This window comes from Perca fluviatilis, chromosome 21 (assembly GCF_010015445.1).
Source record: "Perca fluviatilis chromosome 21, GENO_Pfluv_1.0, whole genome shotgun sequence".
Classification (NCBI taxonomy): Eukaryota; Metazoa; Chordata; class Actinopteri; order Perciformes; family Percidae; genus Perca; species Perca fluviatilis.
Genome location: NC_053132.1, coordinates 24154776 through 24173396, shown reverse-complemented (window position 1 = coordinate 24173396; position 18621 = coordinate 24154776). Strand labels below are relative to the sequence as shown.

At 40.3% G+C, this 18621-nt stretch overlaps 1 protein-coding gene across 12 annotated transcripts in view; it reads right to left on the bottom strand.

Moving 5' to 3' along the window:
• cacna1g (calcium channel, voltage-dependent, T type, alpha 1G subunit) overlaps positions 1–18621 on the bottom strand; it is a 386801-nt gene that overhangs the window by 233303 nt on the left and 134877 nt on the right. For all 12 annotated transcript variants that reach the window (XM_039787919.1, XM_039787908.1, XM_039787916.1 and 9 more), the window contains exon 4: positions 11325–11458. In XM_039787919.1, the coding sequence (XP_039643853.1) occupies positions 11325–11458 (134 nt within the window). The remainder of the gene's footprint in view (positions 1–11324; positions 11459–18621) is intronic.

The following is an 18621-nucleotide window of genomic DNA, read 5'->3' as shown; positions in this document are numbered from 1 at the left end:
ACTTGTTTTGAACAGTTTTATTAAATGGAGTGTCTTGATATGAACAGAGTAAATTGCCCTATTTAGATTTGGTTAAAAAAAACCTTATTAGAAATGTTTGTGTTGTAACTTTTTAGCAGTTTTCCATGTCATAATTTGTGATAACATGTGTCAGGTCCCACTATATTTTTTTTGTGTTAGGCGCGAAAAGTAATTATGAGTTATTGCAACTCAGTATAATTTATTATTTTCGGAGTGATTAAGCCATCGAGTGCTGTGACTTGATTTGTGCTCGGACATCGAATGGTTGGAAATGAGGAATGTGATGGAGCAGAACCTGGATGGATGGGCAGAAAAACAAAGCTCCTCGGGAATGGATAAAGAAAAGAGTCTTTTGAATGGCAAGTTCAGTTTCAAAGCCCTTCCAGATGGTTCTCTCGACAAGACTGAAGTTATTTGCACGTACTGTCGATGTGAACTGAGTTACCACCGGAGTATGTCGAGTCTCAAATACCACTTCCTGGCCATGCATACAGAGAACCATCCTCCCCCTCGCCAAAGGCACGCAACGCTGGATAGTTTTTTTGAGCATACAGTTACTTTGAGGTTATTCTGGAGAATATTCTAGCATATTTCATGTTGATAAGAGCATTAAAACAGATAAGAAATGTGTGCGATTGATTTGCGATTAATCACGAGTTAGTTATTTGAATAATCATGCAATTAATCGTGATTAAATATTTTAATCAATTGACAGCCCTAGTTTCAGTCTGTGGCATTTATTTTTGAGTCTGTGGCATTTATAAGGGAACTGCCCTCCGAGAAAAATTAAGAAGTTACTTTTGGCTCGATGTGCGTTCACAGATACAGAGCTGACACTAAGCTACAGAGCATTCAAAAGGCCACATTCATTTTGCCGAATGCAATTGGTCGGTTAGGCCAGTTTTCTAGTTAGGGAAAGGATCATTCCAGTTTATCATAACCTTTGTGTTACGTTTGTAGTTCTGTCCAACAATCGGTTGTGATAACATAACCAACTACTGAGATGTGGGAACACAGTGACACTACTGGTCTTGGCTCAGAATTCTGTGTACAGGTAAAAAACATTCTGCGTTCATGATTCTGAACAACTCGACAGGTGAAAAACACAACTTCGAAGCGTTAACACAAGTCTTCCCAAGCCATCTAGCAGTAATTGTTTCTGTTCGCACTGAGTGCTGTCATCAGCTTTTTCACACTTCTCACACATGCAGCTGAAGAGTGATACGTGTGAGTTGATGACTGAGAGCAAACTAAGCATCGCAAAGCCAACTCACAAATGAAAATATCAGTGTTGTGAAGGCATTTACAGTGATGCAATTGCAAAACGAAAATGAAACGACAATGTAATTTATCAAGTGTGAGTTTTCATCCACTGCTATGTTGATGATGATGTACACTTTCTTTCAAAAGTAGGAAACGCCTACTTACTTTCTTTCTTTACCATGTGAATGCAGTAGTACATTCATCCTTCACTCCCTCAACCACAGGGCTGCACAATATATCGTTTGTATCGTCATGCGATATTAACTGCCGCAATAAACACATCGCGGAAGGCTGCGACATATCGCGGAAAACACTCTTGTGATTTTTTGTGTTAGTTGTAAGAAAATATCAGCAGAAAACTATCATTCTTTGTTAGTGTTGCCTTTTATATTCAATTCAATGTTCGATTTGTTCAATTAACGAATGTTGGAAATTATTTTCTTTCATTTGTTTTAAATTCAACAAGCAATTTGTTGTATTTTAGCAGAATACTGAAGGCAGCAGAACTGAGTACACTTTTATATCTGGTAATTTATTGCAAGTAATATCGTTATCGTCATATTGCATATTTTCCTTATATCGTGCAGCCCTACTCCACCGTTCACCAGACCAAAAACTCCCAGCACATCTCCCTCTTTTTCTGCACACTCCACCTGTTTGTTACACTCCTCCCTCCATCATTCCCTCCTGACAGTGAGGTGATTAGGAGAAGAGCGAAGAGCTGCTGAAAAAGCAGCTTAGCTGTAATTATCGCCTCGGAAGGAAACAAACAGTTCATCAGGCCTTCCTCCGCAGACTTAACAACTGTTGCTGGGATATATCAAATGCTTGACAACCAGCCGTTACCTAGGCTACCATTGTCTCCGTATGGCTGGGGGGGCTCTCCGTAAAAGTCCATTGGATGAAAATGGCAACCAATGAAAACACAACAACATACATGCATGCTCACACCATCACCTACATACACCCTCAGATGTAATTCAACATACATGACACCAGAAGATACAGACGTAAAAGTAGATTTTATTTCTTGTGCCGTGTTTTCTGTCACCCCATATTGTTCATGCTTTGATACATGCTCACACACACACACACACACACAATTATGTTTTCTCAGTTACAGAGTAAAGCGTGATTTATGGTCCTGCGGAGGCTCCACGCATTGCTATCGCCGTAGCCTAAGTAAGTGGCCTAAATTTTATACTTGTGTGTTGGTGTGTGCGTCGATCTCTTTAAGGCCGGTTACACACTGGACGCGTTGCGCGAGCGTGTCAGCTGCGTGGCGTGTCCGTTTATATTTCGGCTCCCATGTTAACAGGTTAGAGCTTACACACCGCCTGCGTGACACGCGCGCCTCGAGCCGCGCCGAAAACGCGTGCCTGCTAGAAATAGAACCAACGCCTATTTTTCACGCTACACGCAAGCGTGTTGGAATCGTTTCCAGGCAAAAAGAATAGGAAAAGATGTTTATATGTCGTTTAGACACGAATACATATTAATAAATGACATGTTGATGTCTGAAAGTCTCCAGGTTTTGATATAAATGCAGAAAAAAAATCGATTTTCTAATATTGCACCTGTCAATACAGAACGAAATATTCTGTAGCCTATTTTGCCGTCAATACTGCCGACGCTGTCTTTGCTGTAACCAAATCAGTATATATTTATGTTTAACATGGTATTTCATTTTATCAATGGGAAACATACATGTGTCCAGACAAGGCTAGCAGCAGCAGCGCCGCGTCAGACACGTTTCTGGTGTGTAAAGACATAAAAAATGAGAAACGCCACATTCACGCCACGCAGGCCGTTTGTAACCGGCCTAAGAGAATAGGCAAGTGTGTGGTAGAGCAAGTGAGACGATTAGCTTCGGCACTCTAGCGGCATAGTGGGAGAAACAAAGTGTCTCCCCTGTGCTTTCTGACCACGGTGGGAAATCTGTAGCAGGAAAAGTTAACCCTCTCCTTGATTTCATGTTGTTTATGAAGAAGGAGAACCAGGAAATGAGTTACGTTGCTGCGACGTGTAATTAGGCTTGGCGTAGGGTCCATGTCTCCACGTACCTACATAGGTAGCCACGGCGTAGATTTAACGCAGGAGCATATATCACACTTAAAGAGTGAAAAGAAATATTTTGAGGGAGAGAAAAGAGGCTTTTATCCGATAACGGTCTTCATCTTTAAACAGAGTGTAGCTCTAATGTTAGAGGTATGGGTACATACATTGGCAATGCTTTATTGACATTTCAAAAGCTACGCAGATATCCCAACTACGGAACAGACGAAAAACTTATACTCATACAGTCCTTTTTGTCGGGTGCTATCTTGTGCTACATCGTTAGTAAAGACAAAAACACGCAGTTGAATGTTTTTAAGGAGAAAGTAGGCCTATCAACAGAAATAAATTATCGTCATGGGAAAAATACGTTAACGGCTTCACATTTTCGCTTCATTGTCCAGCCCTACCCCATAGTGTCAAAAGTCAGTTTCATTCACGCGAGCAGAAATGTAGAGTGTACCTGCGAGAGCTTGTATTTCCCTCCAATGCTCGCAAAGCAGACACTCTCACATGTGATGGCTGACCTGTGTGCTTCCTAAATAGTTTTATTCATGCACGTGCCATTCTTTGCCTCCCTCTGTGTTTTGTTTCATGCTCTCAGCTGCCTGTACATCTCTTAATGGTTGAATTAGTGCATGAAGACTATTATCTGCACCTGTGAAATGATATCATTTGCTCGTGAGCCTGTTCATCACGCTCGCAATATGACATAATCCTGACCCCGTACTAAGTATGAGAAAAACTTCAAAGAAGAGTCAATATAAAGGGCAGTGACAAAATATGATAAGCAAAGCACGTAAAAAACAAAAGTGAGGCTACAGAGGGCAGCTATAACATTCCCGAGTGCATTGCTAAACGTGTGAAATATTTCACAGTTGGAGATACATCAACAAGGCCTTCCTCAATAGTGCAGAGGTTTTGTTGGATGGGCTTCCGCATAAAGACACCATCATATCCAGGATTAAAGACTGGCCACTGTGCGTCATAAATGAGTGAATGAATGAGAGTGGACATCAGTGACGTCCCACTTTTCTCAGTTGGCTGACAACAGACCATTCACCAGTTGCATCAGCAGGGCTGGCCCGTGGCATAGGTAGCATAGGTAAATGCTAGGGGCGCCAGCAGTCCAAATGGGTAAAGAAAAGTTAAAGATAATAAAAAAGAAATGGAAAAAGCATCAAAAACATCGTAAAAGTGACCAAAAAAGCGTCTAAACATTGAAAAAATAACCAAAAATTGTGACCGCCCGTCAAGAGACAGGGTCTGTCTGAGGTTACTGTCATGGTTGTGGTTTTCTGTTGTGGTTTACTGTTGTTATTTTATTCCCTGTTGTCTGTATCGTAGTTGTGTGTTACCCGTGTTCTTTTTGTGTTCTGTTTTGTTTCCTGTTTTGTTTCCTAGTTCCGTCCTTGTGTATGTTTTCATGCTTCAGTTTCCTATTTTACTTCAGTTTCCTGTTTTACTTTGTAGTATATGTTTTCATGCTTCAGTTTCCTGTTTTACTTTGTAGTGTCTGTTTTCATGCTTCAGTTTCCTGTTTTACTTTGTAGTGTCTGTTTCTCCTGTGTCATGTCTTGTTTTATTTTCTGCCTTGTGTGTTTTCCCACCTTTGTGACTGTCTGCCCCGCCCTGATGTGTCTCACCTGTTCATCAGCCCTCACGCACCTGTCCCTCGTTACCACCCTTGTTACCTCATGTATTTAGTCTCTGTGCTTTCTTTGTCTGTTGTCCGATCGCTGTAGTTACATGTGTCTTTTCCGAGTCATACCTTACTGGCTCTCTCTCGGTAGTTTTGTTCCTTGTGTTTTTGGATTTCCTTTGGCCATTTTTCTACCCGCTTGCTTCAGGGCACTTTTTGTTGTAGCCATGTGAAAATAAAATTAAAGCAATCCTACATACAGTACATATATACAGTAATCATTACTCCAAATCTTTTATTCCTTCCGCCATCAGGTTATTGTATTTAGACAGTAGCCACTTTAAATAGGATACGTATTAATATCTTACATGATAGTAGTATGCAGTGATGCCTATTATGCCTATTTCTTTCATTTTCTTGTACTGCTATTTGTCATATTTGTTTAACTTACCAACTTATTAGCTGTCTGGCCTCTGTCAGTTTTTGGACATTTTGGATGTTGTTTCATGTGACCAATTTGCATTTCGAAGTCATTAAATTAGCATCAGGGTTTTATTTTATCTTAAAGGATAAGACAGAAGGAACAGAGTAGAAATGGAAGAAGAGGATATGTCTGTCACTTTTTACTTGTGAACATCTTGGTTTCTTGACTGGTTGTTGACATAAGTGTAGCTCTAATACAGTAACAAAAGATGTGAGTGCAAAGATTTTGCAAACGCAAGTTAGAAATAACCTGGGGGCTCAGCCCCCCCTGTCTTTCAATCCTAGTGACGTCCCTGCTCACCACTTTCACTTGGGGGGAATTGTTGGGTCTCTGTAAATTATACAGTGTGGTCTAGACCTAGTCTGTAAAGTGTCCTGAGAACTTCTTTTATGATTTGAGACTATAAGGAAATGTAATTGAATTAAATTCAGGGGAAACATACAAGCCGGACAGAGCACAACTCAACAGCAAAAGTCAGGAAGACGGCTCACACCATTTGGTCAGCCCAGTTAACATTTGATTTATCAGTAGCTTACATCACAACAAGGTTTTGTATGTGTGAATGAGTAACTGAGAGAGGCAATCCAGTGTAAATAATAGGCCTGCAACTCCATTATCACTAAGGTCAAACTTCCAATAACAGTGTAACTAACTATCAGTGCACAAATTGAAAATAAATTACATGCACGTTAACAAATGCCACTGCCACACCGGCCGCAATCATCTTTGTAAATGAATACTCATCATAGAAAAGGTTGCCCACTCCTGGTCTGGACTCATGGTAACACAGACCTTTATCTCTTACCCTTATCCTTAATGTTAAAAGGTTAATGACCGACGCATACATGTTTCTGCATGTACATACAGTAATTATGTTCATATGCCAATAAATCAATATGTTACAATGAGCTGATCCTAACCCCGATCTATTTCAACCACTTATTTTACCCTTATGAAGTATTCAACAATAAGATATTTCATCCATATACCATCCATTCCGACATACCCCCACTCTGACATTGACAACTAATTGTCGGAGTGGCGGAACTTCCACTGTTTTCAAACGTCCCACCACTCCAACAATTTTTGTTTCCATTAGGGTTAGGGTTAGGAGGTTAGGGTTAGGGAATAGCAGCATGTCTGAATAGAAGCATGTAGGAGTGGTGACATGTCGGACTGGCAGCATGTAACCATTAGAACTGAAAGGGTTGTTTGATTATTATATTAGTCGATCAATAGAAAAATTATTCGCATTGTTTAGATAATCAATTATGACGTATGTTTTTTAAGCAAAAATAATGAAACATATTAGTTCCATCTCCTCAAAAGTGAATATTTCTTAAGCCCAGTTCAGATCAATGATTCGCGACAAGACGACTCAAAACTTGCAACTTCTTGCAACGAGTTGGTCTGCAGCGTTCTAAAAACCTGCCAGTTCAAACCAATAACATGAGGCGAGATGGTGTATCATCTCCATGAAAAGGCCTTGTTATCCTTCCGTTCTAATTTTCAACTTTTAGGCTTTTTTTGTAGCTGGATATATCATTTGTTGCGTCTAAATCTGAATGTGGATAACATTAGTGATAGTGAGATGCTTGCTACAGTTGCATTTCTAGTGATGAATCGGCGAAAACAACAATTTATTTCTCTGATTCACTGCTTTGTTCTAATGCCGCTGGGCACTCTCTCTCTCTCTCTCTCTCTCTCTCTCTCTCTCTCTCTCTCTCTCTCTCTCGCGTCGTTGGAGCACCGCCTAAAACTGCCATTTCAAACAGCTGTTTGTAACGTAAAAATAAAATGGATTATGGATAATTTCATTTCTATAGTTTATAGCTGACGTTACGAGCTGACTTCTCATTAGCTGGTGATATCCCTTAAGTTCTAAAACCATCCTCTGCGACTTTAGTCCAGCTGAGACGGGCCGGTTCAGACCACTGCGATGTTCTAAAACGTTTTTGTCTCGTCGCGAATCTTTGGTCTGGTCTGGGCTTTAATTTTTCTTTAGACTTCTATGATAGTAAACTGAATATTTGGGTTTTTTGGACTGTTGGTTGAACAAAACAAGCTATTAAAATATGTCAACTTGGGCTGTGAGAAATTGTGACTGGCATTGATCGATAAATGGAGATAAGTATTGGCTAATTAATGGATAATGAAAAGATTTGTTAGTCGCAGCCCTAGGTGATATTCACACATAGTTTAACCGACTACAGTCAGCATTCTTATTAATTTATGAAGAGTCCAAGTCATATCACTGCAGTATACAATATTTAAGACTTTTGAGGTATTATTATCATCGACCATGCTTATGTTTTGTTTACAAATAATACATTTTATGTTTGACAAATAAAGTTTAAGTAAAACTTTTAATGCTAATCTAACATTCCAATACACAAAAGGAATGGATTCTATTGCTTTTGTTTTATTATGAAATTCCACACAGTAATATATCATCTGCCTATTGTATTATGCATTTTCTATCCTGCACTGCCATGATGACCCAGTTTTCCCCACCAGTACATTATAGTTTAATCTGTATGCAAGTATAATATCTCTGTTCATTATAATGTCCTCCTTTTACAATAAACATTACACCTGTTCTCATTGCCTGTTGCTGTAGTTTTAATTAGAAGCCCATTCTTATCACTCACTGTATCAGACATTGAGGTATTTTCCCATCTAGTTCCTTCTGGTAGAGACTGTCCTCCCCTGAATAACGCTCCCATAGGTTGTTAGCCTCATATAATTATTACGGAAGCAAAGGAGGAAGTAAGGTGACGAAGAATATGAGCGCCATATTGTAGGTAGGTTGCAGTGGAGATAGTCTCGCTTTGCAAGACCTTCCTCCACAGCACTCCGGAGGAAGGTCTGGCTAGTCCACACAGCATTCCGGGATAGGAGAAAAACGTGCTGTGGTTTATTTAAACCAATCACAATCGGCATTAACGGCGCTAAGCACCGTATGGAGCCTCCGTGACTCTGCAAAATAGCCTCAGGAAGGAACTTGTTTTGGTGGAACATGTGTACGTTCAAAAATTGTTTTAGTCGTGCAACAGAAAACTCAGATTGGACAGATAGTCTAGCTAGCGGTGTGGATTTACCCTGCAGAGATCTGAGGAGCAGTTAACCATAGTCCTCAGAAATCCAGCGGAGTTTAGAATTCCAACACAAAGAAAACATTAGGTAATGGAAATCCGGCCGAAAAGAAGCACACACGGTGGAATTTCTGGCGGCAACGGAGCAATCCCGAAGTGTAAGGTGGTGGATATAGGCTACAGTGGACAAGACATAGGACTTTCACCCAGGAGAATGGGATGCTAGTCCCATTTGAAAATAAAAGGCAAGTTTAGCTTTTTTTAAAGGTCCCATATTGATGAAAGTGAGATTTCCATGTCTTTTTTTTATCATAAAGCAAGTTGAAGTGCTATACAAATACTGTGAAAGTATCAAAACACTCAATCCACAGAGAAATCCATATTCAGAAACTATGCCTTTAAACGAGCCGTCAGGACTTCTGTGTAAAGATGTCCTATACATGCTGTAGGTAGGTAGAAAGTGCCGCTACAGTGCCGTTGCATTCATTCCCCGGCTGCAATGACGGTGCAGCGACTTCGAGAGCGCAGATACGGAAGGCCCTGAAACGCTTTTTCGAGAGGGGTACAGAAAGAGACCGGCACTAAAAGGGAGCATTTCAGACAAAGGGTGAATACAGGTATATTTAGAAAGACAGTATTAGAAAAATAACGTGTTTTTTTAACATTAAAGCGGGTAGACATGTTCTGGTAGAAACCCAAAATACAAGTATGAACCTAAAAATTAGCATGATATGGGACCTTTTAACTTTACGGACCGCAAGTGACTTAAGTATCAAGTGATTTCATCCCAAACCACAATCTTTTTCTGAACCTAACCAAGTAATTTTTTTTTGCCTAAACATAACCAATCTGTGACTGTTTCACAACGTTAACGACATGTTCAAAACCGCGACCGACCTTCTCTGGTTTAGATATGAGGACGGAAAACGCTCCTGTGGGCCGTATAAAGGGTAGGAACAAACAACCCATATTGACCTATGGTTCGGAGGACCTGTCGTTCTGGTACTCTGGCACTGCAGATGTTCCCTGAGCGGCGACGACCAACTGGGAGCAGCTTTTACTATCTATGATCCTGAAAGATTAAAAGACTTGGATGTATGATGCAGGTGCTGTATATGATGCAGGTATAAAGAGAGTAGAGGAATTACATGGATGAGGGCACAAGAGGAAGCTCAGGGTTGCCATTGCAGAAAAGACAAAGACAGAGACCGTCGACTGTGAGAAACAGATGCTGCTCACAGATTTACAGGTGTATTACTGCATACAAGTACATGAAATGTATCCCTTCTCTGCTGCTGAAGGACATGCTTTGTCACGCACGCACGCACACACACACACACACACACACACACACACACACACACAAACACAGAAAGAAAATGTGTCCTGTTCCCACTGATGGACAACAGAAGCTGTGGCAGAAGGATGGTATTAAAAGCCAGCAGGGGATGTAGTGGATGAAAATGTCAGAGCAACCAGCAGGCTATGTTCTGTAACATGTTTAATCAAATTACAGTGTGTGTGTGTGTGTGTGTGTGTGTGTGTGCGTGCATTACTGCGTGTGCATCAGTGTATGTGTGTCACTGTGTGAATTTCTGTGCCTGCTGTGTTTATAGACTGTATGCATAGTAGATCTGTTAAACCTTTGAACTCTGCAGAAGAAATGGTCCGCCAGTGCCTACATTGGTATTTTTGCTTATTGTGATGTCATTTCTCGTAGTATCTTTGAATGCTCCATATCACTAAACGCAGTACAACCTAAGCTAAATGGGTTATGGAAGTCAGTAAACCATAACACAAAACATATTGTTTAGTTTTTGAAATATTGTCATTTTAATGAGCAGAGTGTAAAGGCGTTTCTTTTTGATCATCTGCAAAAGAATGCTGCCACGGACGTCTCACAACGTGATAGCATCATCACGAGAGCACAACTTAATGAGGCGAAAGACGAAGCCTTAGCTTTCTGCTGAAAGCAATGAATGCTCTAGCTGTTAAGTTTATATATATTTTTTTCGATCAATTTAAACAGGATTATGTAAACGATCTCTGGTGTGTGTGCATGTGTGCCTTTGTTTGCAAGTATATTGTGTGCCTGGACATATTTATTGTGCATGTGTGTGCATGGATATGTTATGAAAGTTGTTAAGCAGAAAACCTTTTCAATCTGCAAGTGAAATAAAGCTATGAAGTGTACAAGTAAACAACGTGAACAAGTAAACATGAACAAGTTCAAAAGAAAACTAATTTTGCATTCACACCCTTAGTTTTTAAACGTTACCTCACTTTCTTCAATGGTATGACAGATTCTGAGCACTTAAGAATTTACGAGGGTACTTGCTACCAATTTCTCTTTAAAAGGCTTTTACAGGACATTTGGGGTAAATTCACTTAATGACAAACCCAGTGGAGCGCACAGAGAAGAAGCCTGATGTTACTTAGTCCTAGAGGGTTGGTCCAGCAGATTCATGCTTTAAGTCCAAATGTGGTTTGATCTGCTCTGGGGGCAGCAAGCAAAGAAAACCCTGCAGCTTGTTGAAATCTGGTGAAACAATTACACTAACAAGCTCAAAACATTTAGATTCTGTCCTTATTCATGATTCTGTTCCTGCATTCTCAAATCCTGAATTGCAGATTGATTACTACTCAAATTCGTTGCATGTGTGTGTGTGTTTACTACTTCTTGTACAAGCCTCCAGTGTTTGGTTATGCTTGGCCACCTATGTGTGTGCGTGTGTTTGTGTGTGCGCATAACTGGGTAACTCACCCAGCCAATACTATGAAGAAGTCCAAGCGGTTCCAAGTGTCTCCAAGGTAACACTTCTTGCCGAAAATCCCCAGGGCCACCATCTTGATCACCATCTCAATGGCAAAGAAGGCAAAGATGAAGTCATCGAAGTTCTGCAGAAAGAGACACACACACAAAAAAATACAAGTTAGCAATATGAAAAGTAAACAACACAAAGTCCAGCAGAGACTGATTGTAATGTCAGTTTTGCAGGTATTAAACCAGGTCCAAAGTTTTGGAAAAATGTACAATTATGATCTGATGATGACGCTAAATGAAAAGTCAGAGGATCACTAACATAACTACAATATATCCTGAGGGCAACACAAATTTAATTGGTTTCATTGTTTCCATCCAATAGTTCTTGAGACATTTGACACAAAAACTACAAATGCCAATGCCATGGTGGCACTACAGGAAAAGTCAGAAGTTCATTAAAAACATTAGGATACATCATCCGGGAATTTTTTTTTCATAAAATGGTGTGCCGATACATTTGGTAGATTTGTGAGATTGGATATGTGAAAACTTTGACCTGCTCGCAGCACAGGAACAAAAGTCAAGGGATTACCAAAACCAGTTGGGTTCATCTTCTGGGGAACATGAATGCCCGTAAAAACATGTAATGGAAATCCAACCAATAGTTGTTGAGATATTTTAGTCTGAATCATAGACTTTAAAAAAAATAACAGACAGAGCTTGTGGGTCTGAAAAGTGAAACCAATGCCGAAGTGCCTTAAACTTGCATTCTATCTAATTTCCAGCAGGGGGCAACTACATTGGTTGCAAAAAGAGATCCAATTACATAGAAGTCTATGGGAAATGACCCTCCTTCTCACTTGATTTATTAGCGCAGTAAACATTTTCATAATGAGTTTAGGGCCTCAATCGCTAGTTTCAAGTCTTCGTCAATACAGCATGATGTTGATTTAGCAAATGATGGTCCCATTCATTTAAAAAGTACGATAAAGCAGGGTTTGTCAGTCAGGACAGAGGCTTAGCAATGCTAATCATGGCACGGTGGGTGTTGTCTTAAACTTTGACCCTCCTGCTGTGTGGTTTCACTTCATCAAAGTTAATTTTAACATTTACATTCAACAAAAATAACCCACTGAGAACCCTTGACAGTAATGTGATTGATAATTCCTGCAGAGGAATCCTCTTTTCTCTTTGCCTTGTCGCCAGGAGGTCAGGCTCCCTGTGGTAAGAGGAAAGAAGAAAAGAAAAAGATAACAGAATCTTTGCAACTACAAAGGATGTAGTGTCTTGCTGAAGGCGACCTCTGTAAGCAAGATGCTTGCCGACAACATGGGTCCTTTTGCACACCATAAGTTCACCTTGCTGCCATAACAGGGACTCGAGTGACAAATGTCCTCCAATCCAGAATATACAATATAATAACCTGGAACAAGCCTCTCATTGCATTAATCAGTATTCCTGCCCTTATTATTGTCAGTCTGGCAGCGAGCTTCAGCTCTCCCAATCATTAGCAGACTGGACTGAAGGAGAAAACAAGAGGGAGAATGATGATGTGAGTTGGACGGGAATTCAAAAGAAGATAACCTTAACTTTTGAAACATGAAGATCAAATAATTGTCAAAAAGGCAGAAGAGAAGGAATTGGAGATGAGGAGGGAAAAGAATGCAGCTCAAAGTCAAAACATGAAAATGTAATTCTGGAAGAAGATCAAGGCACAGGACACCCACTGATGATGAGTCATCCAAACATGAACACAGTATAAATATATCAAATCTTGTTAGCTTAGGCAGAATAACTCCCGCTGCTCTAAAGTTCACTGTAAGTAAAATGTAGAGGGTCACACGGGAATGTATATACAGTATGTGTGTGTGTGTGTGTGTGTACTACTCAACATCCCATCCATAGGCTCCTGAGCAATGCTTTTTAAAAATGACCATCATACAATCCACGCAATCATGTGATTGTATTTAAGCAGCCTATATCAATGATCATGTTATTATTTTCGGCAACTGACGAAAACGAGGAATACAAAAAAATCACAGATCTTTGGCCCACCCTTTTGAGTTTGTTGAGTCAAACTCGTCACTGATATTTTGCCACAGCATGCTTTGGCTGTCAATCACAGTCTGTCAATCCACACAGGAGTCTGTTTACGAAGGTAAGATACAGCCATTTAGCTTAACTGCAATCATGGACTGAATATAGAACATAGGAAAAGATGCGCTAGCGTATGTTGAATGAAACTGCTTGGGCCGCTGACTCCATGCAAACTTTAAATCATAGCTAATTGTAGGATTGTATTGTCGCTGAAATGTCGAACCAATTTGCAAGTCAACGTTAGCTAACTTTGCCAGCCAGCCCACCTAAAGTTAACTAGCTGATAGGAGAGGAATCGGCTTCCAAGACGTTTGGGAAATAGCCGAATCAAAGAGTCGGCTCTTTTTAAGTGTAAAGTGGCTATTCATATTTCGCTTTGCCAGACCCTCCTCCAAAGCGCGCTGGAGGAGAGTCCGGCTACTCCACATAGCATAGGCCTATGTCACACTTCCTGCTTCCGGAACGCGGAGTAGGGAATCAAAACCTCCGGTCAACAGTCCCTTTCTCCACAAGGATTTAGATTATCAGCCATAATGTCTAAACCATCCGAGGTAGACAGACCACGAGCTACAAGGTTGTAAAATGAAAGTTTCTGCTCCTGTAGAAGCTGGAAGTCTTTATGAAATTAACCTTATTTTAAGAAAAACATGTTTTATCCGCGATCTTATGGAGGAGAAACTACACAACACACAATCCTAAGCTTAACAGCAATGTCTCTGATTGGTCCAACTTGCTGTTACCATAGAAACATTTACCGTACCGGCTAACGGCTAGAGCGAGCTTCTGCCATTGAAGTCTATGATAGTTTCTGTACACGGTCTTGTACCTTTTTGCCTTTTTTGCAGTTTTCAAAATGCTTTTTACTTTGAGAACCACATCGTCCTAGGTGACTTCAGGCAGGCAGGTCCAGCAGTATCTTTCTTTTGTAAAAAGCTAACCGGAAGAGCCGTATCCCCACTCAGAGACGTTCTTCCCTTCTTCAATTGTTGCGTGACATAGACCTATTCGGGGATGGGAGGAAAACGTACTCTGGTTTATTGCCATTTCTTTAAACCAATCACAATCGTCTTGGGCGGTGCTAAGCACCGGAGAAAAGCCATGGTGCCGCCGCAAAAATAGGCTCGGAAGGAAATTGTTTTGGGGGAACGTGTACGTTTAAAATTTGTTTTAGTCGTGCAACAGAAAACTCTGATTGGACAGATAGTCTAGCTAGCTGTCTGGATTTACCCTGCAGAGATCTGAGAAAAGGTTAACCATAGTCCTCATAAATTGACCAGAGTTTTAAATGCCAACACAAAGGAAGCCCAAGGCAACAGATATCTGGCCTAAATGAGTGAAATCCGGTGTATTTTTCGGCAGCATAGGAGCAATCCTGGAAGTGGAACATCAAGGATATAGACTAGGTGTTGCAGGAATGTTGTTTTAAATAGGACTGGGTATTGTTTAAAAAGTTACAATACTAATACCAATACTGGTACCCTTAATGTGCTAATAATACCGATAGAGTACTTCCATTTGAAATAATCCTTCCGCATTTCATGCATTGATTTTTATTAGACACCACAGTGTCAAACGTTTTGGTGGCATCTGGCACACTGAACTGAGCTGCTGTGGTAGTGGGCATTAAATCGAACGAAGGCTTGCAGTGATTGGCTGCAATTGGCCTGCTAATTATGTACTTTTGTATGTATGTTACTTTTCCAAGTTTGCTCCCCCCATTTTAAAACATAACCAGGCGCTAACCATGATCTCATCTTTGAAGAGCATTCATGTAGTCTGTCTAGAAATCCCACCAGATTTCACGCAAAATATTGGGTCGCACTGCTGTTTTCTTGGGCATACAAAATATTAGATAGTTGGTTCCTTTAGCAAACAGCTGCCCCAGGTTTCTCCCTAATACTGTCCGTACATCGCTCCAGATGTTTTACACACCACTCATTTAGTCCAAAGAGGCAGAAGAGCCTCAGAGCAGATTGTTCAATCATGCATATAATCCCCCAAAAGCAAAAAGATAAAAGAACAAACATTGTGTTCAGTGTTTGATCTAAATTAAATGTAAACTGTCTCACTGCTGGAACCAACTTGTCTATTCTATGGTACAAATGGCAGAAGATACCATGGAGACAGGTATTGTGTTGACTCGCTATCAGGTGAGGATCAATCCCTGTTGATTGATCCTCACCTGATATTTTCTTCCAATTTAGAAAGCCCAGAGCACTGTAGTCTGTGTTACTCTACTGTTGACCTTGCAAGTATGTGTGACAGACATGTGCTACCTTCATGACAAGAGGCCAAATATAAGGGGAGTTCTTGCTATTCTCCAGTACCCCCTATTGTTGCAACACCAGGACACATTAAGGAAAGGAATTTGTTGATCTTTGCCCATGAGAATTCAATAACAAATACCTTAGACATGGATACATTTGTTAAAATTGTTGCAAAGGGAAACAGGATACTGATGAGATGGATGGATGGATGGATGGATGGATGGATGGGTGGATGGATGGATGGATAAACAGAAAATGTTCAGATTTTGAACTGTTGTATTATATATATGCTGCATATATAGTTAGATTGAACTTTGAATATCAGCTTAATTAGTTGATTTAGTTATTTTCTTTGTCACTTTTCAGTTTGAATTTGAATAACACCAAATATTGGCTATGGTGAGGAAGTCTCACTTGATTAGGTTTTAATTTAGTTTGAGAACTAAGCTCATCCATTGAAAATACATATTGTGTTGATTTTTGTAAAATTGTGGATGACAGATTATTTTTCTTCATTTTTAGGGTAAGTAAAATTGCCCTCCATTGACTCCAATCATAGGGTAGCAGCAAACTTAGAAATTCTGCTTCAGTACCTCCCAATTTCCCTGCCTCAAATTGTTCTTTATACATTAGAAGAGACTTAAATAGAACACCACTTTATTAATCCCCATGGGGAAATGAATATTCTGCATTTATAACACCCTATTTACAAACACACAAAGCCATGGAATGGAATTGCATCTGATCTTGACTCTGACAACCCTCCGGTTGCCAGCTGTCATTTTGCCAGGGATTCAAACTAGAAACCTCCGGGCTACTAGTCCGCTTCTCTAACCTCTGGGCAACCTAGCGCCCAAATTGCCCCACCTTTTTATTTCTACCAACCCAGCAGGTTAAAATCGGCCCTGTACGGGGAACTTTACAATGCAGCCATAAAGATTTAAGTCTACTAAAATCTAAAGAGATGGATTTCAGTTAGGGCAACAAAATGAAAACTTAATTCAGGTCTAACTTCCAGTTTAACCTTTGGGTGACTTGGAAGTGTTGGCAAAGACAAATAAATAAAGTTAGATTGAGCTTTGCCAAGCCTTTTAAAAGCTATGTTTCCAAATTTTGTAGTCACTGTGAGGTTGCCAGGGAACCAGCGGAGACTACAGGAAGTAACTGTGACGTGCCACTTTTCAGCAAGTTAGAGTTTATAACTCTCCCATAAACCACAGCTTGTTGTTTTTGCACATTTTTTAGCTTCAGGTAGATGTATTGCTGAACTTTGGACAGAGCTAGCTGTTTTCCCCTGTTTCCAGTCTGCATACTAAGCTAAGCCAATTGCCTGATGAGCCACACTCGAGTGGTACTGATCTTCTCTTGTCTTCTCTCAGCAAAAAAAAACTAAAAACAATTATATTTCCTCATAATGTCAAACTATTTTTTTTTTTTTACTTTTAACATTTTTTGCTTGTTGCTACAATATGTTAGATTAAATATTTTTCGTTATATTTACGTAGTGCATGTTTCTATGTTTTTTTTTAATGCAAAAGATAAATAGATAATCACTGTAAAGTACGTATGAATGGTTTCTGTTTGCCTATTTAAGGTCTGGAGAAAAGGCTATTGGACCAACAGCCCTTGTTAGTAATCAGCTTTTTGAAAGACACTGCCCACTGGACCTTGCATGACAGATAGATAATGGGGCACGTTAGGTCTGTCGGGAAAATAACAAGAAAGTCCAACTATTGACGGGCGTTGCGGTCCGAGATGCAACTAGCGTTGTGTGAAATGAATCAGAAATATGCTGAGCATAAAATGACTGCCTTGCTCTCTCCTCTAATACTCCATCCTATCTATCTCTGTTCTCTTTTGCTTGATGACGGAGCCATTCCTCTTTCTCTGCTGCAGACTAATTACTCATCTATTTTGCATTAGCTAAAGCCTGCATGCCAGCAGAGCTCATCATACTGTATAAGAATCCCCTTTAAGACTCAGAGTGATAGGGACCATATATTTACTGTCACGCACACACACACACTTCAGTACACACATATCTGCACACTGATACATACAGTACATGCATACTTTAGTATATACAACATGGGACCAAGCCTTTAGGGACTCTTGTTAAATTGACATTGAGCTGATGTCAGCCAGCTTAAACTTCCATGCTGTTTTCATTTCAAGCATCCGCACAAATACGGATAGCTGGGTTTCAAAATTAATCGAAGTCAACAGGACATGCCAGCTTGAGGCGTTCCCACTGGAGCGTACTGGTGTGGCAGCACATCGTAATACAGCCTCTGCAATCTCGATATTGATTCCCCCGAAACTACATCATTGCGTGAAGCACGTTGCGTGATCCTGATGAACAAGGATCGGATTTAATATCCAAACATACAGGACAAAGCTCTGAAGATTCAACACCGATCACAGGCTCAAGATCTCCAGGGTTTCCTGACACTGATGACACCACGTTGAGTTTTTACCGAAAGGGAAATGTGTGAGTTCACTGTCACCACGGTTCACTGGCTGTACAGCCATGTGGAGAGCAGAGAAGCCGAACACAAGCCTGCCTCTGAGGTTCATAGACACAGGTGACCTGTGCTTAACGGCTCGCTGCTCTCGCACTTCCAAATTGTCTGCCCTCCACTGCGTTCTCTCCCTGTGAGAAGATTTACAAAGGGACAGAATTTTTTGAACTCCGTTGGATATTTTCTGCAACTTTTGGAATGTCCCCAAAGAATAATGAGACTTTCACATTATGTGAAAACAAAACAAAAAAGTTAATTATAATAATCATCCAGCCTAATCCCTGTTCAGACACGCCTTATGAAATTGGCTTTCATTCAGCGTGACAGCCACAAAAGGGTGAAATAGGCCAACAACTGACAGCACAGAACTCGTGGTGAGTCAATCCAATCTAAAACTCTTTGAAATAGTGA